Source organism: Oncorhynchus mykiss, chromosome 21 (genome assembly GCF_013265735.2).
Source record: "Oncorhynchus mykiss isolate Arlee chromosome 21, USDA_OmykA_1.1, whole genome shotgun sequence".
NCBI classification, from domain to species: domain Eukaryota; kingdom Metazoa; phylum Chordata; class Actinopteri; order Salmoniformes; family Salmonidae; genus Oncorhynchus; species Oncorhynchus mykiss.
Window position 1 is genome coordinate 46,916,636 of NC_048585.1, and position 23,748 is coordinate 46,940,383.

At 42.5% G+C, this 23,748-nt stretch overlaps 1 protein-coding gene across 16 annotated transcripts in view; it reads right to left on the reverse strand.

Moving 5' to 3' along the window:
* The window catches only part of LOC110500600 (adhesion G protein-coupled receptor L3), a 313,269-nt gene that overhangs the window by 199,349 nt on the left and 90,172 nt on the right, over positions 1–23,748 (reverse strand). For all 16 annotated transcript variants that reach the window (XM_021578039.2, XM_021578040.2, XM_021578038.2 and 13 more), the window contains exon 4: positions 19,887–20,100. In XM_021578039.2, the coding sequence (XP_021433714.2) occupies positions 19,887–20,100 (214 nt within the window). The remainder of the gene's footprint in view (positions 1–19,886; positions 20,101–23,748) is intronic.

A 23,748-nucleotide genomic window follows, 5' to 3' on the forward strand; every position in this document is an offset into this window, starting at 1 on the left:
TAATTCACCAGGATGACACACTTATTCCTCGGACATTGGGGAGGCCGAGTGTCGGAAATAAAAGTGTGGACGTGAAGCGCTCATCTCAACTGAAATCTTTGGTAACGAAACAATGAAACTGACATAATGATATAAAATGCCAAATATCGCGCTAATTCACCTTTTGAGAAATGTATGGTGTTTACCCATCGAACGAAATGGAAAGAGCAGGGGGTCTCTAACATCCTGTTCTGGAGAGATACTGCTTTTGTTCAACCCCAACAACAACACACCCGTTTCCAATAATCAACTATGGTCGTCAGTTTGCACCTTGATTATTCGAATCAGGTGTGCTTTTGATGGGCTGAAGCAAAAGCCCGGACAGTCAGATGTAGAGGAGTTAGATATCACCTCTCCTCGGGGACCCCCAGACGTTTCACCATTTTGATGTTGCCCTGAACTAGCTTACCTTATTCACCTAGTCAAGGGCTTGATGATTAGTTGACAAGTTGAATCAGGTGTGCTAGCTCTGGAATAGATTAAATACATGGAACGGCTGGGGGTCCCCAAGGAGAGGTTTGAGAACCACTGCTTTAGACAATGTATCATTTCTCTCTCTCTGTGACATTAAGTGACATCACCGGCCTCTATTACTCAGTCTCCTCTTACTTTCAAAATATAATCTATATATCTTAGAGGAAAAACTAGACCAATATGATGTGTTTTTTTTAGATTACATTTCCTTGACAAACTGTGATTGAGTAGAGGTGAGTGAGGGAGGCAGAGAGGTTTGTGCGTGTGCGTGCGATTATGTGTGTGTGTGTGTGTGCGCGCACATCTGTCTGTACACAGGGAGAGGTGACAGAATTTTCCTTGCATCAATTTGTTGAGCGCAGCTGAGACGTTTCACTGTCTTAACTTTCTCCATTCCAACAGGTCTCCTGAGATAAATCCTCCAAAAAACAACTATGGGGTGTGTGTTAGTCTTTTTGTCTCAGCGTTAGTTGGATGTGCATGCAGATCGTTGTCAGATGTGCCTAACTACAGGGTAAACCACGAGAGCAGTGCAATAACAGTGTACATTTTCTGCTCGAGTCATAATAACGTCAAATTAATAAGATAGCAGAAGTGTTGGGGAAGCAACTCTGAAAATAGAGCTACCAGTTACTTCACACTGGAAGAAATTAAGCTACACTAATTCTTAAGAATTCTTACTCTTAAGAAAAATATAGCTTACTTTACTAAAGTTACTTTGAAAAAGTAGTTCACTACATTCAAGCTACTTTATTTAAAAAAAGTATCAAATGCAAATCTGAAATGTCATACCCGAAAAATTGCAAGAACATATCACTTTGGTGTTTCATTTTGTATTTTATTTCATAGAATGTGTATTTTAGCCTATTAAACACACAATTTCAAGTGATAATTAGACAGGTCTGACGCTAAAAAGAAAGGAAATTGCCTACATCACCTATAATTTATTTTTGCAAAGAAAGTAGTGTGTAGTTCCAGTAGTTAGTTATACCACTACTTGGGTAAAAAAAAGTATTAACTAATGAAAGTACTACCAAGATTTAAATTTAGTTCAACTACCACCAAGCTACTGTAAAATGTAGTTGAATTACTATACTCAACGAAAATATGCACAAAAAGCTTCTCTCTCTCAAATTTTTTGCACAAATGTGTTGAGATCTGGAAAACTTCACCCCAGAGCAGTTGCTCCAGAAACCAATAAGCTTCAACTATAACTCTATTGGGTGTGTGTGTGTTCCTTGTGTTACAATAGCATTGTTAGGTCTGTTGAATTTGAAATGGACAAAAAAGAAAAGCTACTACATGTAGTTAAGCTATACTGAACAACCATTGTGTTTGGGAGAGTCTCTTCTTTCCATAGAGGGGTCATAATAGTTTGTACCTAAACCGTTCGGCTGCTACAGATGATTTTGTGAGAAGACCAATTTTTCGGGATGTCTCATGGTCTGACGAACACCACTCTAGCTCTGTCACCTTTCACCGCAGATGCTGAAGTGTTACATAGGCGGATGTGGTGGATTGAGACGCATCCAATGTACAGATATCTTGCTTAAACTGACATATTTTTAAAATGGGGATTTTTTATTATTATGCTAATTCGATTTCAGTGGGGGCGCGGACATTGACCTTAGGGGGTTAAACAGCATGATCATTACGCAGGTGCATCTTGTGCTGGGGACAATAAAAGGCCACTAAATGTGCAGTTTTGTCACACAATTCAATAACACAGATGTCTCAAGTTGAGGGTGCGTGCAATTGGCATTGTGAATGCAGGAATGTCCACCAGAGCTGTTGCCAGATAATTAAATGTTAATTTATCTATCTACCATCAGCTGCCTCTAACGTTGTTTTAGAGAATTTGGCAGTATGTCCAACCAGCCTCACAACTGCAGATCACGTGTAACAACGTTAGCCAAGGACCGCAACATCTTGCTTCTTTACCTGCGGGATCGTCTGAGACCAGCCACATGGACAGCTGATGAAACAAGAGTATTTCTGTCTGTAATAAAGCACTTTTGTGGGAAAAACACACCAAGACAGTTGTGAAGAGGGCAGGGCAATGCTTATTCCCCCTCAGGAGACTAAAAACATTTGGCATGGGTTCCCATATCCTCAAAAAGTTCTACAGCTGCACCATCGAGAGCATCGTGACCGGTTACATCACCACCTGGTATGGAAACTTCTCAGCATCCAACTGTAAAGCGCTACAGGTGGGTACATCATTGGTGCCAAGCTTACTGCCATCCAGGACCTCTGTACTAGGCGGTGTCAGAGGAAGGCACAAACAATTGTCAAAAACTCCAGTCACCCAAGTCGTAGACTGTTCTCTCTGCTACCACACGGCAAGCGGTACCGGAGTGCCAAGTCTAGGTCAAAAAGGCTCCTTAACAGCTTCTTCCCCCAAGCCATAAGACTGCTGAACAATAAACCAAATTGCCACCCGGACTATTCACCCCCCTCCCTTGTTTTTACACCGCTGCTACTCGCTGTTTATGAAGTATGCATAGTCATTTCACCCCTACCTACAAGTACAAATTACCTCAACTAACCTGTACTCCCGCACACCGACTCGGTACCGGTACCCACTGAATATAGCCTCATTATTATGTGTTCGATTCTTTAGTTTATTTAGTAAATATTTTCTTAACTCTATTTTCTTTATGCCTCCCGAGTGGCGCAGCGGTCTAAAGAGGCGTCACTACAGACCCTGGTTCGTTCCCAGGCTGTGTCACAACCGGCTGTTATCAGGAGTCCCATAGGGCGGCGAACAAGTGGCCCAGCGTCGTCCGGGTTAGGGGAGGGTTTGGCCATCATTGTAAATAAGAATGTGTTCTTAACTGACTTATTAAATAAAGGTTAAATAAAGAAACATTATTACATTAAAACTGCATTCTTGGTTAAGGGCTTGTAGGAAAGCATTTCACGCTAACTTTAAGCATTTTCACAACTGTTGTATTCGGCACATGTGACAAATACATTTTGATTTTAAAACTCATTCTGATTGGCTGGGCTTGGCTCCCCAGTGGGTGGGCCTGGCGCCCAAGTGGGTGGGCTATGCCCTTCCAGGCCTACCCATGGTTGCACCCCTGCCCAGTCATGTGAAATCCATAGATTCGGGCCTAATGAATTTATTCCAATTGACTAATTTCCTTATAACTGTAACTCAGTAAAATCATTGAAATTGTTGCATGTTGTGTTTATATTTATTGAGTTTAACCTCAACACTGAGCAGCAAGAAGCTTTTCTTTTTTGGGCCATTTCCTAATTGTAAATGATAGGTCTGTTGAATTTCCCTGACAGTCTTAACACTGCTATTGTAACACAGGCAAAAAGCTGTATCACAACCGGCCGTGATTGGCTCAGCGTCGTCCAGGTTTGGCCGGTGTAGGCTGTCATTGTAAATAAGAATTTGTTCTTAACTGACTTGCCTAGTTAAATAAAGGTTAAATAAAAATGTATTTAAATAAACACACAACAGAGCTATAGTCGAAGCTTATTGGTTTCTGGAGCGATCTAGGTACAGATCTAAGATCAGCTTTCTCGCCAATGCTAAGATTTCCAATTAGGGGAAAATGCTAAACTGACCCAAGATCAGCGTCTCGATGCAAATTCACCCTACACCCTTTCCGTAGCCATGTGATGTGAAAAACAAGTTCTATAAAGCCGCAACAGTGAGACTCATTCCTGGTTATCCGCAGAGAGAAGAAGAAATTAAGCAGGGGTGTCGGGCAAGTTTAAATGCCTTTGGAGCATGGAAGCCAACACCGATCGGAGGAGCAGAGGTGCCAGAGTGAACTGCTGGATGTGTGGATGAGCCAAGCATTGCTCACTGCTGGGTTCAATCTCTGCAGAACCACCAGTTCTCATCAATGCTAATAGTGCCCATGTTGCCAAAAGAAAAGACCTTGTAATTGAAATGGACAATATCACAGTTGTATCTATGGACGCCATCACAGAAACAGACTAGAATGTTAGGTGTTATAATATCATGGCAGTGGTCCAGAAATCTGTTGACATCACAAGAGCAGCCCATACACCGCGGGTGGATCAATCCGGCACGCGGGTGGTTTGAGTACAAATATATTTAAAAAAAGATGGATAGATGACTATTCTTTTGCTAATTTTGACTACGAGGAAATATAATACATTTTAAGTGCCCATTATCACCAAGAAGAGCCAGTATCAAATGGGTAACAAAATGGGTGTCAAAATCTCCAAAACAGTTACCAAAATAGCCTGTGCTGCCACTGAAGGTGTGCACACAAAACTGATACATGATGTTACTGAGGCTCCTTCACATTTGATTTAATATTTGGGCCTCGTAACTAATTTAAACCCGCCAGATGTTGTCCCTGCCGAGAGTCAACAGTAAACAACATTAGGAAACAGTGGACAGCGTCAATTACTGCGACATCCCAAGGTGACACGAACAAAAAACTGGATTGAGTAGTGACGCAATCTCTGGGGAAAAAGAGGAATAGGGTGCACCGGCAGGTCACAACCTCTTCTCGCTTTCTCTCCTTCTTGGTGATAACTTGTTTCCCCTCCTTTCGTGCTTAATCTTTTTGTCTCACTTGTTCCCCTCTATGTTGCTTACACGCCCTCATTACCTCTGACTTGCTCCCTCCATCTCTTCTACTCGTTACCTCTATACCGCCCACGCTCTTTATTTGCCCTCCCCTTCTTTCAGCTGGTTGCTATAGCGACATTAAAAGGCAGCATCAAAATAACACACAACAGCGAGACAAACGCGATACATTTTTACCATTCTGAGAGGCGGCAATAAGCATATCCCCAACAAGGCTCTCGTTTCTCACTGGCCGGTGCAACTGTCTGCTGCGGGGGACATTGACAGAATTAAGTGTCATGAATAACAATGTGACACTGAGGACAGAGCTTCCACACTGTGCCATATTGACATTCTCACAGTCAGAAAATAACCTGGTATAATTAGCTTTCACAAGCAAGTATGGGCAGCATGAGAGGCCTGTCTCCAGACCAATATAAACCTTGAGGGAACACGCCACTGAATTTGTGTTTGGGTGAGGACAGGAGAATGAGGAAAAGCATCTATTAGCGAGAGACAAAGCTTTTTGATAAACACACATCAGGGTTGAGCTCCTGCAAAATGAATAACACTAGCATAAGCTTGGGTGGTATACCGTATACCGAGGTATTTGGAAATCATCTTTGAAGTTGTTTTTTAACATTTTATATTTATACATTTGAATATTTAGTTTATAACACACCCGCAGTCAACTTGTGCAATACATTAGGAGATGACGATCTCATTCTTCATTTCACCTGTCACAATTTTTCATTATGAAGCTTACCGGTAGTCCACAGTCACGTGGTGTTTGTTTACAAGCACACAACGACAAGAGACCGGAGCCTTGTGAGTCACTCACTGTTGTGCAGCACGCGCCAGGTGATCTAGTTACAGTATGGAATTCACAACTAAATGCTGTGGCCAGCTTGATATATTAGAATTATTAACACTAGAATCGCTAAAGCAGTCATTTTGACCCCTCATGATTGTTATAATTTTTTACACTGCCATTTTTTAAGTCATGCCCCACTTGACTTTTCCTAAATAAGTCTATATAACGCATAGTCGGTGTTAGATTCTTAATATTACAAACAGAACAGGAGTTCTAGGAGATTTAGGAGGGAATGGCATTTTTTTTTAATGGTTTTCCTGTTGCCCCTCCTTCTCCCGAAAGGAAGGCCTCTCCTATCCTTCTCTCGACAGTGGAATGTGCCTTGCCCAGTTGATAATCACCCTGATAATTGCCTCGAAACTATGCCGAAACTAATTTCACACATATAACAGATTAAATAAATGAGGTAAAGTAAGATGGGGAGAAAGGGGGAGAATGGGTGAGTTGATGAGTGAGCGAAGTGAAAGATGCATAATTATGTGATCAATAATTGTGAATGAAGAACAGGGCGGGCCATTCTATTGTATTGATCCATTCTAATATAAATCATCAAATGTTATGTACCCTATTATCAGTCCACCGAATAAAAGCAGTCTTATCAGGGTACTCTGGTCTACTTGGAGTATGCTACACAGTGAGAGCGTGCGTAATTGTACATGCTTAACGGCTTTCAATATCTGGGAAAATATCCATATCGGGCAACAGGTGAGAGAGTGTCCGAATGTGGTGATGATGCTTGTGAAACCTTACATTGGCAAGGGGAGAAATGTCACCATGGACAATTTCTTCCCTTCACTGTCATTGGTTGCTTGCAAAGAAAACAAGTATGGCCGGAACCATGAAAAAAGTGAGACGGTAGCTCCCTCACTGCGCAAAATAAGGCACCTGCACAGCCATTGTACTACATAACAGTGCTGAAGAATGACAAGACGAGGACAAAGAGATAACCTTAGACTATTACCCAATACAACCAAACAGTGCCTTAGGAAAGTACTCCGACACCAGGACTTCACATTTTGTTATGTTACAGACTTTTTCTAAAATGGATTAAATAAAATAAAAATTATAGGGATGCACCGATATGACATTTTTGGCCGATAACGATATCCAATATTTTCCGTGCCAAAACAACCCTGATATTGATAACAAATATTTTCAATTTTAGCAGCCTTTTAAGCATTCTAGTACAGTTAAATAGTTAACACACACACACTGAGGCAGTGGTCTAAGGCACTGCACCTCAGTGCAAGGGGCGTCACTACAGTCCCTGATTCTAATCCCGGCTGTGATTGGGAGTCCCATAGGGCGGCGCACAATTGGCCCGGCGTCGTCCGGGTTTGGCCGGGGTAGGCCGTGATTGGGAGTCCCATAGGGCTAAGCACAATTGGCCCGGCGTCATCCGGGTTTGGCCGGGGTAGGCCGTGATTGGGAGTCCCATAGGGCTAAGCACAATTGGCCCGGCGTCGTCCGGGTTTGGCCGGGGTAGGCCGTGATTGGGAGTTCCATAGGGCTTAGCACAATTGGCCTGGCGTCGTCCGGGTTTGGCCGGGGTAGGCCGTGATTGGGAGTCCCATAGGGCTAAGCACAATTGGCCCGGCGTCGTCCGGGTTTGGCCGGGGTAGGCCGTGATTGGGAGTCCCATAGGGCTAAGCACAATTGGCCCGACGTCGTCCGGGTTTGACCGGGGTAGGCCGTCATTGTAAATAAGAATTTGTCCTTAACTGACTTGCCTAGTTAAAGGTTACACACACACCAAAAAGTTATTTTGTTGGCATTTACGCATGTCCCCATTACCAGTAAAATATCATCAAAACGTATGCTCAACTTGAACTTGTTTAGTTGTAGGAAGTGTGCGCTTTGTATTTTTCTGCGTAGCGGAGTATTTTTCATGGGGTCTTTACGTCACCTACTTACGTTATTTGTCAGCTTTGACATCGGCGTAAAACTAGACAACGGGCCAATGCTTGCATTTTTTAGCTAATATTGTCAGATTCCAATATACTCACCGATATACCATGCATCCCTAACAATATCCTCAGCAAATATACACACAACGCGAAAATATGTTAACTTTTTGCAAATGTATAAAAAATAAAACAGAAATATCTTATTCACATACTGTAAGACCCTTTGCTATGCGACTCCAAATTGAGCTCAGGTGCATCCTGTTTCCATCCATCCTTGCAATGCTTCTACAACTTGATTGGAGTCCACCTGCGGTAAATTTAATGGATTGGACATGATTTGGAAAGGCACACACCTGCTTATATGAGGTCCCACAGTTGGTAGTGCATGTCAGAGCAAAAACCAAGCCATGAGGTCGAAGGAATTGTCTGTAGAGCTCAAAGACAGGAATATGTCGAGAAACAGATCTGGGGAAGGGTACAAAAAAAATGTCTGCAGCATTGAAGGTCCACAAGAACAGAGTGGCCTCCATCATTCTTAAATGGAAGAAGTTTGGAGTATGTTGAATATATCGACATAACCTGGAAGGCCGCTCAGCAAGGAAGAAGCCACTGCTCCAAAACCACCATAAAAAAGCCAGACTACGGTTTGCAACAGCACATGGGGACAAAGATCATACTTTTTGGAGACATGTCCTCTGGTCTGATGAAACAAAAATAGAAATGTTTGGCCATAATGAACATCGTTATGTTTGGCGGAAAAAGGGGGAGGCTTGCAAGCCAAAGAACACCATCCCAACTGTGAAGCACGGGGGTGGAAGCATCATGTTGTGGGGGTGCTTTACTGCAGGAGGGACTGATGCCCTTCACAAAATAGATGGAATCATGAGGGGGGGGAAATTATGTGGATATTTTGAAGCAACATCTCAAGTAGAGGTCGACCGATTAATCGGAATGGCTGATTAATTAGGGCCAATTTCAAGTTTTCATAACAATCGGAAATCGGTATTTTTGGGCGCCGATTTCCGATTATAAAAAAAATATATATATATATATTTTATTCCTTTATTTACATAGGCAAGTCAGTTAAGAACACATTCTTATTTTCAATGACGGCCTAGGAACTGTGGGTTAACTGCCTTGTTCAGGGGCAGAACGACAGATTTTCACCTTGTCAGCTCAGGGGTGCCAATCGTATAACCGCACAGTTAACTAGTCCAACGCTCTAACCATTGCACTCCACGAGTAGCCAGCCTGTTACGCGAATGCAGTTGAAGCCAAGGTAAATTGCTAGCTCGCATTAAACTTATCTTATAAAAAACAATCATAATCACTAGTTATAACTACTAATCCAGTTTAGCAGGCAATATTAACCAGGTGAAATTATGTCATTTCTCTTGCGTTCATTGCACGCAGAGTCAGGGTACATGCAACAGTTTGGGCTGCCTGGCTCATTGCGAACTAATTTGCCAGAATTTTACGTAATTATGACATACATTGAAGGTTGTGCAATGTAACAAGAATATTTAGACTTAGGGATGCCACCCGTTAGATAAAATGCCGAACAGTTCCGTATTTCACTGAAAGAATAAACGTCTTGTTTTTTAAATGATAGTTTCCGGATTCGATCATATTTAATGACCAAAGGCTCGTATTTCTGTGTGTTATTATGTTATAATTAAGTCTATGATTTGATAGAGCAGTCTTACTGAGCGATGGTAGGCACCAGCAGGCCTGTAAGCATTCATTCAAACAGCATTTTCGTGCGTTTTGCCAGTAGCTCTTCGCAAGCACAGCGTTGTTTATGACTTCAAGCCTATCAGCCTAATGGCTGGTGTAACCAATGTGACATGGCTAGCTAGTTAGCTGGGTGTTTCAAACGTCACTCGCTTTTAGATTTGGAGTAGTTATTCCCCTTGCGCTGCAAGGGCCGCAGCCTTTGTGGAGTGATGGGTAACGACGCTTCGAGTGTGGCTGTTGTCGATGTGTTCCTGGTTCCAGCCCAGGTAGGGGCGAGGAGGGGGACGGAAGCTATACTGTTAAACTGGCAATACTATAGTGCCTATAAGAACATCCAATAGTCAAAGGTATATGAAATACAAATGGTATAGATAGAAATAGTCCTATAAATACTATATTAACTACAACCTAAAACCTCTTACCTTGGAATATTGAAGTCTCATGTTAAAAGGAACCACCAACTTTCATATGTTCTCATGTTCTGAGCAAGGAACTTAAACGTTAGCTTTTTTACATGGCACATATTTTGACATGGCACATATTACTTTCTTCTCCAACACTTTGTTTTTGCATTATTTAAACCAAATTGAACATGTTTAATTATTTATTTGAGGCTAAATTGATTTTATTGATGTTTTATATTAAGTTAAAATAAGTGTTAATTCAGTATTGTTGTAATTGTCATTATTACAAAGAAATAAATAACATTAAAAAAAAATTGGCCGATTAATCGGTATTGGCTTTTTTGGTCCTCCAATAAATCGGTATCGGCGTTGAAAAATCATAATCGGCCGACCTCTAATCTCAAGACATCAGTCAGGAAGTTAAAGCTTCGTCGCATATGGGTCTTCCAAATGGATAACAACCCCAAGCATACTTCCAAAGTTGTGGCAAAATGGCTAAAGGACAACAAAGGCAAGGTATTGGAGTGGCCATCACAAAGCCCGGAGCTCAATCCTATAGAAAATGTGTAGGCAGAACTGAAAAGGCGTGTGAGAGCAAGGAGGCCTACAAACCTCACTCAGTTACACCAGCTGTCAGGAGGAATGGGCCATAATTCACCCAACTTATTGTGGGAAGCTTGTGGAAGGCTACTCGAAACGTTTGACCAAAGTTAAACAATTTCAAGACAATGCTAACAAATACTAATTAAGTGTGTGTAAACTTCTGACCCACTGAGAATGTGATGAAATAAAATCTGAAATAAATCATTCTCTCTACTATTACTCTGACATTTCACATTCTTAAAATAAAGTGGGGATCCTAACAGACCTAAGACAGGGAATTTTTACTAGGATTAAATGTCAGTAATTGTGAAAAACTGAGTTGAAATGTATTTGGCTAAGGTGTATGTAAACTTCCGACTTCAACTGCATATATACACACACATATATATATATATATAGACACACACATACACACACACATACACACATATATATATATATATATATATATATATATATATATATATATATACACATACACATACATATTTTACATATAGCACCAAACCAATGAAAAAGCTATGGTGTTATTTGAAAAAAATGTTACCCAAGGCCTTCATAAAGTCTCAAGAAGGCCAGTTTTATTGATTCTTTAAATCAGCACTAGTTTTCAGCTGTGCTAACATAATCGCAAAAGAGTTTTCTAAAGATAAACTTGGATTAGCTAACACAACATGCCATTGGAACACAAGAGTGATGGTTGCTGATAATGGGCCTCTGTACGCCTATGAAGATATTCCATTAAAAATCAGCTGTTTCCAGCTACAATAGTCATTCCAAAAGCTCCCAGCACTTGAATCACACATGATACAGTATTATCATCATTCTGAATATATTTTAGAACAGCTTTCTATACGTTTAGGGTTGTGGGGTACCAACTGATAGAATATTCAATGCCACATCTGCGCTCGATCAAAGTGAATTATGCAACTGTGGTATGAAACATTGATCATAAGGATTGTGCCATCAGTTTTCCAGATTAAAGATTAATAGTTGACATCCCATGCATCCCCTTTCATAGAATTCCATATTAAGCCTATAGATTGAGGAGCAGAAACCATCAGCGCAGAAGTTTTGTGACAGTTTCCAAAACAACTGAAACGTCACCCCATGCAATAATAATCAAACCCATTTGAAACTAGTTAGACAGCCTCAGAGACTTTTAAATGAATCCCATACTGTAAAAGCCACCAGAGGGCCCCTACACACATTTGTCTTGAAAACGTTACTTGGGGAAAAACCCTGTTCTTGAAATACGAGACAATTATGCATGGATGACAGGACGGGCTACCAAAAAGAAACAGACGGAGCAGGTGAGGTGACTAGAGGTGAGCGAGGGATGCCTGGTAGAAACGGGTCCCTAGGGACTCGCTTTTTGCCTGAGAAAGGAAAACAGGGAGAGAAGGGGCCTCCGCGTCTCGACTGTGGAAGCAGGTGGCAACGCCGGCAGCAACTACTTCCCCTGAGTGCCGTACCCATAGGATTTGGCCCGCGGCCACCCATTCATGTCCAGTTTCGGCCCACGGAGGGAGGGGTGTGTGTGTGAGTTTGAGAGAGCGAGAGCGAGAGAGAATATCCATAGTATGGAGTGGGAGACTATAATGTCAGAATTGAGCAACGACTAGAAGCCATCACAGTTGAACAACTTGAGTCACCGTTTGAGGACCAGGGCGCCTCGTTGGGGCTCGGCCCCTACAAGATTAGCCCACACTCTCTCCCCATCGTCTGAGTACACAGTGCCGCCTGGCCAAGCCAGCTGACATATTCAAACAACCCACATACTTACTGCGCTCCGTGACAAATGCAGTAAATCCACAGCTGTAAAGACACTGGGAGAAAAGCAGAAAGAGCCCCATCGACTCGACAACTAGAAGGGCTAGCAGTGGCACAACAGAGAGAAATCTGACTTCAATTCTGACAAACAAACTCCAAGATGAGCTCCCGTTCTCATGAATGATTCAATATCACTGCACCACTTGGGCTAGCAGTGAGAGAGGGGTGGACAAGCTAAATAATCAGAAACTACACCATTTTCAATGCTCATTTGAGCATAAATATTGACTTCCTCACAGATGAAAATGATGTCTTGTTTATTTGGAACTAATGGACACTCCAGAAACTCGATACTCTGGAGATGTCCTCCTTTTCTTTCTCCGACAACGGCTGTTTTCTTTTCAGGACTAAAGTACGGCTAAGTGCGCTCCGCTACGGGTGAGGTAATCCCCAAGAAAATGAACTAGTTCAGCCCCTCTAACCTCCCTCCAAACCACCTCCTGCCCCCATGTCTACCTAGTTCTATACAGATGATGTAAAATATGGTACAAACAAGGAGAGGCTTTCATTACCCAGCTAATTTAGACTGGTTTAAAAATCACCCGGTTGTGGTGTAATGAAATGTGGAGCCTGGTCTGACACCTGGAGCCTGATTCATAGGGGCATAGTTTTTCAGGTGAATTTTACCATTCCACCGCTCGCTCATCAATTTCAATTAAATAGCCCTCAGCGCAAGTGATTAGTGAAGGAATTTACATCAGGGGAAAGTTATTTTTGGGGGCAGGGTGCAGGCAAGGGAGTAACAGAGAATGTAAAAGGACTGGTAATGATGTAGAGACAAGACATCAATCAGAAAAGCACGATGATGTTTTATCTCCGAGGCGAGGATGGATCAACGTAATGTTACCCAAAGGTCAAGCGAAGTCGGCCGCCCACTCCTACATAAGACGACAGAGAAATTGCCCCCTTCGGCACTTTCTCTTTGAGTTGGAAGCGGCGCGCTGTAGTAGACATCAAATCGGTGCCTACTCTAGCCTGACAATTAAGAGAAGAACAGAACAAGAGGGAAGACGGAAGGGAAAAACAACAGAGGGATTTCTGAGCGAAGGAGGAAAACATCAGGTGGTAGCGGAGTCTGCTTCCAGTGTGCCATTTGACCAACTACCCCCAATCTGAATTAGCGCTTTCTTTACTGTTCTGGGGCATCCAAGTGAAACCCAATCCCACAGCTGACAAATGGACTGAGCCCTCCTCCTCCCGACCATTTACTTTCATTCCATTACGACACATGTTTAGCCAGTGACCGCACCGTGCAAGGCTATTCATCTGACATTCTACCACGTAAGGCCTGAGCTATGCCGGGGTTTCGTGAGGAGAACAGGTAACAGTTGAAAAGTTAAAACCTCTCAAATTCATTTTTTTTTTGTTTTACTTCAACTTGTGGGGGCATAAAGAAACCCAGAGGGCATTTGGAAAACAACTGCAAATGGCATCCAACACAGGGATTCTCAAACCGCCCGGCTGCTGGATTCAATCCTCTTTCTTTTTCTCCCTCTATCCTTTGAGAGTTATCAATCTGCTCTGCATAGGAAAACTCCCAAAAAACATTTTCCACTGCCAGCTTAGGCCCTTATTTTCTTAATCACAATTAAGTCTCGTCTGGTCTATGACCTGGCCTTGCCCGTTGGCTGGAAGGTTAGACTGCCAGGCTGAATTTACTGTACCCAATTGGCCAAATGGAAATGCAGCAGGTTCTTATCAAGCCGGGTGGAGAGAATGGAGGCAGGCGGGGATGAAAAACGAGAGGGGATAATGAATGTCGGGTGACTTCATCCATAGGGGAAGAAAAAGGAAAACAAATATTGTTTTCCTTTTTCCTGTGAGAAGGCAGCAAAAACATGCACAGATGGAAATGGGGCTTATATTCCTTAAGTAATCATCAGACTTTGGAATTCATTTTATTGCTTGCATGTTCTTTGTATTCCAAAGGGGATAGGACTTTTTCTGTCAAGAGCTGTTCTCGCTAGCATGACCCCTTTACTTATTACTGGTTGTAGTCACAGAAAACCTCCCTTTGGCTCAATTTCATTATCTCACATTTGTTTTGGTATTCACAACGGGCCATCATCTCATGCGGTGGTTGATGGAATCTATAATTGACAGGTGATCAACACAACCATGGTTCCGAGGGGAATAGCTTGATTAATAGTTTGTCGGCACTGCAAGACATGTATGAGTAAGGACAGGTTCGGCAGAGGCAAACTGCTCTGCCTTATAAACTTAACACAAATATTGCTGTTGGTCTTATACAGACCTCATACAGCACACAATGTCCTCAATAGAAAACATGGGCAAAATACAAACTCTGCAAACTGGAGGCTGGTGATTTCTTTCTGAAAATAACCCTGCGGGTGTGTGTGCGAGAACCACATCTAAGATATTCTTTATTCAGAGATTAAATTCATGCATTAGCACATCTTAGCCGAATAATTGACTCTCAAGATTTGATTTATATGGGAAGTTCAACACCAAGCCAAACTACATACTGTATACCAACCAAAATCACATATGCTGTTGTATCCATGGGTCATAATCTATTTAAAATGCAAACATACCAATTATCTACTACCAACCAAACAGTGCATTGCAACGCATGAACTGGGACACCTCCTTTAAAAACATGAGTTAGGGTGTTGCAAAACGCCAAAAGCCTTTTTTTAATAAGGTGACTTTCCCTCAGAGACAGCCAATTGATCTTAGATGAGACAGTATCCCGCTTCAGCTCGGCGAACTCCTGTTACACCATGCTTCCTCATCAATTCCATACCACCAAGACTCAAAACGGCCAAACTTTTATGAGAAAAAGATGAGAAGTATCAGAAGTGGTAATACGCGGGAGGATGAATACGTAATGGGATACAAGGCAGTTGGATGTAGAATCATTTTGTGCCTGGCTGAACTCTCTAGCTGGTTGTTGGGGGGCAACTAGGGACACTAAACACTCCGTGTAAGGACATTCCACTTGGTTTGTGCTTTAGTGGTGTGTTCTTTCTCTCCTCAAAATATGACTAGCATTTAATGGATTCCACCACTGATGGTAACCACAGACTATGAATACCCCCCAAACATGTATTAAGAGTAAATTGTACAGTCACGTGACATGTATTCCATTATAAACATTGGCTGAAACAACGCAAAAATCATAGATCAAGGAACCAATGCAAAATGTGCATCAACACGTGACTTGAAAAACAGGAATGCCAAAACAAATGAATGCCGGATTATTATTATTATTTTTTTTTTACATTTACTTGCCACCTGGTTGGATATTTGCAGTGTTGTAATATACACTGAGTGTCTGCCTATCCAGCTGGTGAAACGTACGCATACGACAGTTAAGTCAAGGGATTTGGATGAGGAAGGGCATTGGAACTGAAAGGGACCTTCAGCTAATATTCTCTCTTTTAAATAAATATCTTATCAAATCCTTAAACCCTGTGAAGCAGGTCAAATACCAAGAATGACGGAAACTCGACCGGATGTTAAGATCAACGGGGAGGGAGTAGGATTTTTACTTCATATGCTCTCTCTCTCGCTCTCCCCCCTTCTCGCTCTCTTATCTTTGATAGTTTGCTTTTACATTGAGGAATTTGAAGTAATACGTTTAGTTTTGTTCCGTTTCATACATTCTAGCCTACGTATGACAAAGTGAATGAAGGCAAAAAAAAAACTATTATGGTGCACTTGTAAAAGAAAATTAACTATTGACTGAAGATCTGTAGCTTCAATCCCAAGTGGTATACAATGCAATACCCATGACATTCAACCTGCCGGTAAATGGAACTTGTGTAAAAATCACAGCACACACGAATCACTTTTGCTACAAAAACATATTTTCCTTCAAAATGTCATGTTTTTAGCCTGCAATTATTTCAAATGTTCCGTGTTTGCCTCAACCCGGGGAGCAGACACAACACTGCACTTAGCTGATGAAAGGCCAGACACTTGAACGTGTCGAGAGAATCAGCAGACCGAATGCCTCGTAGACAGAGAGAAAGAGATGGGGAGAAAAGTTCAGAGAAAAGGGGATAGGGGGGGAAGGGTCTCGTTTTTGACCCTTTTCTCTTCCTATCAGGCGTTCCCTTAAGGTACCCGGAGAGGTCTGCAGAGATGCCGGGTGATATACGACTTTGATATTGCCGGTAATTACTAGCCGTGAAGGCCACGACGCCTCAGGGAAAGAGAGGGGGAACACAAAAGACGACAGGCGCTGGGCCGCTGATGAGAAAACGGTGGAGGGTGTTGTTCGATATCGCCGTCGCTCGTTTTTTGAAGTATGGCGCGTCGCACGTGCGTTGACGAGATCAAGCCCGATTGATATGATAGCACCGTGCTGTTGTAGAGGACGGGCGGAAGCACTTCTGAGGAATAATCTAGCTTCACTGCAGAGTTTATTGAGGAGAGATTTCAAGAGGCTCCAAAACAATAAACCGCATGTAGATAACTCCCGAAACACTCAATATACAGAGCTAGTTGCCAGCTAAAATTCATTGGGAAGAGTAGGTGGGCTGAAGTATGGTAATTGCTGCCAATTACGTCCAAATGAGTCCTGGTGGCATATGTTTGAATTACAATATCATTATCCACCTTCCAGTTGTAACCCGGTGTCACACACAGGTGACACATCTTTGAGTGGCTGTGATTTTCCAGACACGTAATGGCCGCTGCATGCGAGAGCATCAGTAATGACTCAGAGCCATTCATCCTGTCGGGGGCACGTTGGGAAGACCGCCTTCATTTTGAGATGCATTACGGCACTCACCGGCTCGCTATCACTCAGGCAGGAGATATTAGAACTCGCTTAAAAGACTAATGGAACCAAACACCTAGCTGGAGGAGCCTCTGTATGCTGATAAGCAACCATTTCTGCTTTTCTTTGTGTGGTGGGAGGTCATTCCATTCTTCTGAATATCAAATGGGGCCCTTTTTGAATAGTTAGGGGGAGGGGAAGGAAAAGGGAGTTGCGCTGACCAAATGTGTACTGACTGATAGCAGGCTTGGTGATATGGATGGGTATTTCCTCGTGATGGATGTTAGCCTGTAGCTTAGTCTGACAGAGTGATACCCGCCCAGACCATGCCAGCAGGAAAGACAGGTGGCTCATGGGCTGGCAAAAAAATGTAAGAAAATCCCAAAGGAGGAACATTCCACTAAGGGGGAGGGGTAGTCTCTACAGAGTAGGATATCAAATATCAGGGAAGTGTGCCTCAGTCCCAGTGCCCATTCTGTTTGGAGGACATTCTGTACGAAGCCAATAGCCAACAACATGAAAGTAAACAACATACTTTTCATTCAAACCCCTAAAGATAGACATGAAAACAATCACTGCTGTTTTCTATTTGTTATAACATCTAAGCTTAGTCTAAACACTAAGCTAAATGTACTTACTGTTATGCAATACTTAGATAATCTGATCAAAGGCAGTCAATTGTAATCAGGAAAAAGCTCAAAGAAAAATGACAAATGCTCAGAAGCATGTCAAAGTCGGCATCGGTGTGCTGAACAGTCCATTCTTCTTCTGTGTGAATTTGTCACATTATCCTGTCAGCGACATCAGACAAATCCACCAAACAAAAACGCAGAGCGAGCAGTTTTGGGGCCCATTTTTCATCTCGTGTCGACCTCTGTCGTCTTTGAAGCGACAGTTTTCTGAATTGTTGTTTGTTTTGATTCTATTCCTGTTTTTGTCTTCTAATGAGCTTAGTTACCGGGTTCCTAGCAATAGCTGTACCCGCTCTGTTGCAGCCTGGGGCATCGCGTGACCGTCGCACTTTCCTACGTGCTAACTAACCCTTAGCGCATCCCTATTCACATGATGCTAAAGAGAAAAGTGCAGTTCCCTGGTGCTGTTCTTTTTTCCCCCTGGTTGTCTTTTTTGTTGTTGTTCCGTTTCTTCCTCATCTCCAGTTCGATTCATTCCGGCAGGGATTACTCTTCTGAGTGGGTGGTGCAGGAGGGAGAACGAGGGAGATGCTATGGGCCGGATCAATTATCTGACAGTGGTGTTAAGACCTACCTTTTTATCCATACTTCTCACACTAGTGTGTATCTCACCTTTGTCATGCCATACACAGAGTGGAGGGGAGAGGCAGTTAGATAATGTGCAGAACGTCATTAGTATTCTCAAAAGGGTAGCACATGGAACACTGGGTTTGGAAAACGGGGACGTGTCAACACTGAAAAGCAATTTAGATAAACCTTATCTCGTTGGAGTGCTCGTAACTTATTCACGACAACATGAGCGCGACAACAGCTACAAATCCTGGTGCATGTCTGCAGCTTTTAAAGAGGGCTTGAACCAAGTCATGCTGTGCATCTATGGAAAATGGTTTTACAGACAACCATTCCGAGTACTTAGTAACCCAACACGGTGTATAATGATAGTCCTAGCAAATTCCAAAAAATAACAATGACTGTGCTTACTTTTCTTAAATAGAGCACATTAGCTGCATGTATGCTCAAAACCTGTATGATGTGCACATTTACAGAATGTAAATCATCAGATGATGTGTATATTCTCTTATATCACTGTCAAAGTGCTGTATACACTCTGTCTGCACTGACAAATCGGCCTCCGTTTCCTGATTTCTCCACAACGTAGCCATAACTCTACACAACGCGCTTAGGTCTGGCAGGGGAGCTCACCGAGGTCATATTTATTTAGACAAATAAGATTTAATGTATTCAAATGATTTCAAATGAACATTGATTTCCCATCACAGGCAAAAATGTATAGGTAGTATGAATTTACACCCAAGACGGGGATTTATTGCGTTCGATCTGAGAATTTTCTAGACTCGTTGGAATTCTTAACGTATTCTACTGAGAACACAAGGATCGATTCACTGCCGGACAGCAAACCAAGAGTGTTTCATATTGGATTTCTTCGAAGGTGGTCCGTTGCAGAAGACATCATCGTAATTCCGATCTCTAAACAAAACTTAATACCCAAACACGTCCTACTCATGAAATCCCCTTGTAATAAAACATATCAAGTGTATCGTATACACCGGATTCAAAAGTGTATATGTCCCAAATATACACTTCCAGGACTATGTATGTAGCACCTTTCATCTCATTTGAGAAAAACGGAAATCGATAACAGCGAGAGGCACCTGCAATATAAGTGGCAATCACCTCAGAGTCTCAATCAAATCAATATCCAACTAAACGTAATTCAGGAATTACAAATGGAACACCAATTATCAACATAGGGGAATTGCTTATTATTTTCAATGGGGACTTGTTTCCCCCATAACAGACAAAGTTCATTCATGAAATCCACTCCACTCTGGTCTATGAACTCCAGACAAAGACTCAATAAAAGGTAGCCAAAATTGCAACGGCAGTATTTGGGGCCGGTGTCATTGAGCATTACCAAGCACAGACAATCTATTCATAGTAATGTAGAGACCATACGTAGATATACAGTTCTAGATGCTTCTCACCTCTGGGACATGATCTTGTAGGCATCTGGCAGGTAGCAGCGCGTGTTCTCCATCTGTGCCGGGTCTGCGTCGCAGATCTTGTCGTCGGTGCGGCCGTAGTTGGCACTCTCGATCATGATGACGTCAGTGCCCGGACAGCGCAGCTCGATGGGGTAGCTCTCACACGACAGCTCCCTCCTCACCACAGCCATGGGAATGGGCGCTCGACTGAAAGCTGTGGGTACATAAAGAGAAAATAACGTCAGCAAACACTGCGTAACAGTGGGTATATTTACTATGTAGGACACGTGTGCCTGGTGAGAATCGAACCTGGGTCTCCCAATAGCCAACCTAATATCTTAACCATTAGACTGAGATAAAACAGCGAGAAAGACCGATAGATAGACAAAGAGAAGGTGACATTAGAGCAAAGGTCACAGGTCAGATATTGGGAGGTAAGAAGCTGAGCTGACAGGGCCCTCGTTGGGGGTGGGAGACAATAACATGGCTATAGGTTATGTGAGAGACGGAGAGATACGGCGATCAAGATCGTCAAAGAGTAGGTGGGGAGCATGTTAGTTGTGTTCATGATGACCATCCAACCAGCAATACGAATAGAGAGAGAGGAGAGAGAGATGGAGGGAAAGAGAAGTAGACAGGGAGAGGGAGTAAGAGAGAAAAGAGGCCTGACTAAAAATGTCCATATGTACCACACAATTACCGCATCATCGTGTTGTTATTCAATTAGAGCTGAGGGAGGTGGCCACGTCCACTTAACAGGGGAAGGTGGCAAGGGGGTAAACGAGTGGCTAGCTGCTTGCCCTCTGGCAGTATTGTAATTGTTTACCACAGGCAGCCCAATGGTAAGAGACCAGAGCCTGCTGTCTGTCTGTTCGGACGTTTCTGCTTTGCCTCTCGCCAGACGAACAGTGGAGAGACTCCAGGGGTTTGGTGTTTACAGTGGGAATGAAAAATGAGTAGGAAACGTAAACGCTGGGCTGAGTGACCATGGGGGACCGTGACAGTTATGGATTTTCATAAACACCCCTTAACAGAAGTGTCTGTGTTGCAGCGCCAACACTGGACAATGTGTACTGCAGGCATTTATCATCGGCTGGAAGGGGGATAGACAGCCAGTATGTGTACTTAATGGAAGTCTCTCTCTATCCCTCTCTCCCTCTCAGTGACCTGGATCTTATTACACTTCTACTTTCAAATAATTGATGGCTGATTAACCACCGGGCACCACGGAAGAGAAAGGACACACATACATTTGATTGGCCGGTGAAGTTTCTATTACATGTGTTGAAAACAAGGCCATGAAGAGGTAGTATAGCAAGATGTTTAACGTGATACATGAGAGTTGTTGCATGAATCTTCTGTAAGAATAATCTTTGATAAGCCACTGCCAGGTAAGCTTGTTAAATTTCAATATCATGCACCTATCTATCTAGAATACTTGAGGGCACTATTTTCAAAGTAGCAGAGCGAGAGACACTTAAAGCAAAAAAGACCCATGTACAGTGCTTTTGGAAAGTATTCAGGCCTCTTGACTTTTTCCACATTTTGTTACGTTACAGCATTCTAAAATTGATACAATTGTCCCCCCCCCCCAATCAACACACAATACCCCATGAGAAAACAAAAAAAAATGTTTTTTTTAGAAATGTCTGGCTAATTTGCAAAAAAACTGAAATATTACATAAGTATTCAGACCTTTTACTCAGTACTTTGTTGAAGTACCTTTGGCAGGGATTACAGCCTCGAGTCTTCTTGGGTATGACGCTACAAGCTTGGCACACGTGTATTTGGGGAGTTTCTACCATTCTTCTCTGCAGATCCTCTCAAGCTCTGTCAGGTTGGATGGGGAGCGTTGCTGCACAGCTATTTTCAGGTCCCTTCAGAGATGTTAGATCGGGTTCAAGTCCAAGCTCCTGTTGTCCTGTTGGAAGGTGAACCTTCACCACAGTCTGAGGTCATGAGCGCTCTGGAGAAGGTTTTCATCAAGGATCTCTCTGTACTTTGCTCCATTCATCTTTCCCTCGATCCTGACTAGTCTCCCAGTCCCTGCCGCTGAAAGACATCCCCACAACAGGATGCTGCCACCACCATGCTTCACCGTAGGGATGGTGACAGATTTCCTCCAGATGTGACACTTGGCATTCAGGCTAAATAATTCAATCTTCGTTTCATCAGACCAGAGAATTTTGTTTCTCATGGTTAGAGTATTTAAGTGCCATTTGGCAAACTCCAAGCGGGCTGTCATGTGCCTTTTACTGAGGAGTGGCTTCCGTCCGGCCATTCTACCATAAAGGCCTGACTGGTGCAGGGTTGCAGAGATGGGAGAACCTTACAGAAGGAGAACCATCTCCCATGAGGAACTCGGTCAGAGTGGCCATCAGGTTCTTGGTCACCTCACTGACCAAGGCCCTTCTCCCGCAATTGCTTGGTTTGGCCGGGCAGCAAACTCTAGGACCAGTCTTGGTGGTTCCAAACTTCTTCCATTTAAGACTGATGGAGGCCACTCTGTTCTTGGGGTCCTTCAATGCTGCAGACATCTTTTGGTATCCTTCCCTAGATCTGTGCCACGACACAATCCTGTCTCGGAGCTCTACAGAAAATTCTCTCGACCTCATGGCTTGGTTTTTGCTCTGACATGCACTGTCAACTGTGGGACCTCATATAGACAGGTGTGTATCTTTCCAAATCATGTCCAATCATTTGAATTTACCACAGGTGGACTCCAATCAAGTTGTAGAAACATCAAGGACGATCAATGGAAACAGGATGCACCTGAACAAAATGTTGAGTCTCATAGCAAAGGGTCTGAATACTTATGTAAATTAGGCATTTCTGTGTAAATTGCTGAGGAATTGTTTTTAATTAATTTTAGAATTAGGCTGTAACATAACAAAATGTGGTAAAAGTCAAGGGGTCTGAATAATTTCAGAATGCACTGTATGTGGAAAGGAGGACACCATTCATTTTGTAAAACAATAAATAAGCAAATGTAGACCAAAAAACAAGATGGCACAGTATTTTCATAGTTCTATCCAAAAGGTACATCCAATTGCATGAATGGTTACCATAGACACGTCTTCTCCTAAACATATGCACTGAGAATGTCAAAATGCTGGTACTATCATAGGCGGGTGGTATGTACAAAGTACCAAACGGAATTTGAAAATGCCATTTTGTCCCCGCAATCCTTGAAATCAATAAATCATTTTATTTTTATCGTATTTATTCCACATTCTGTTTCATATTCTCTTGCTATGGAGTAGATCATGCTCAAAATGCAACACAACATCAATTTATAAGCAGATTGGAGGTCTGTTGAAGTTTCATCCTATGCTTTGCTGAATAGCTTGCCTAAACATGAGTTTTTGCTCTACCGAGTACCATTGATCTGTTTCAATTCACTGGGTCAAGTAAGTGCAGTAGTTACTCTACAAGGCAAGAAGAACAAATTGATCCATGTGCAATTTTAAGCAACAGAATATGCCATCCTTGGTTGTTTGAAATCAAAGCAATTCATAAGACAGACTTTAAAAAATATGTTTTCACTTGTGCATCACTGGTAACACTTCTATATACACAGTGTACACACACAACTATAATCAAACATCATGACATATGCAGCTTCAAAAGTTGGCCAGAACCAATTACCAACAGGTATGATAGACCAACATTGAGAAAGGGAACGCTAATGGTGTTTTCATGTTATACTTGAAGATGGGAGTCAAAACTAGCAAACGCTTACTACAGCCTATGCTAAGCTATACTCTCTATGCTAACTCAACATGAAAGTATACAAAGACACCAGGATACACTTAAACGTCTTCTCTAATTGTATTTAAAAGGTCTGAATAAGAAGTTGAGA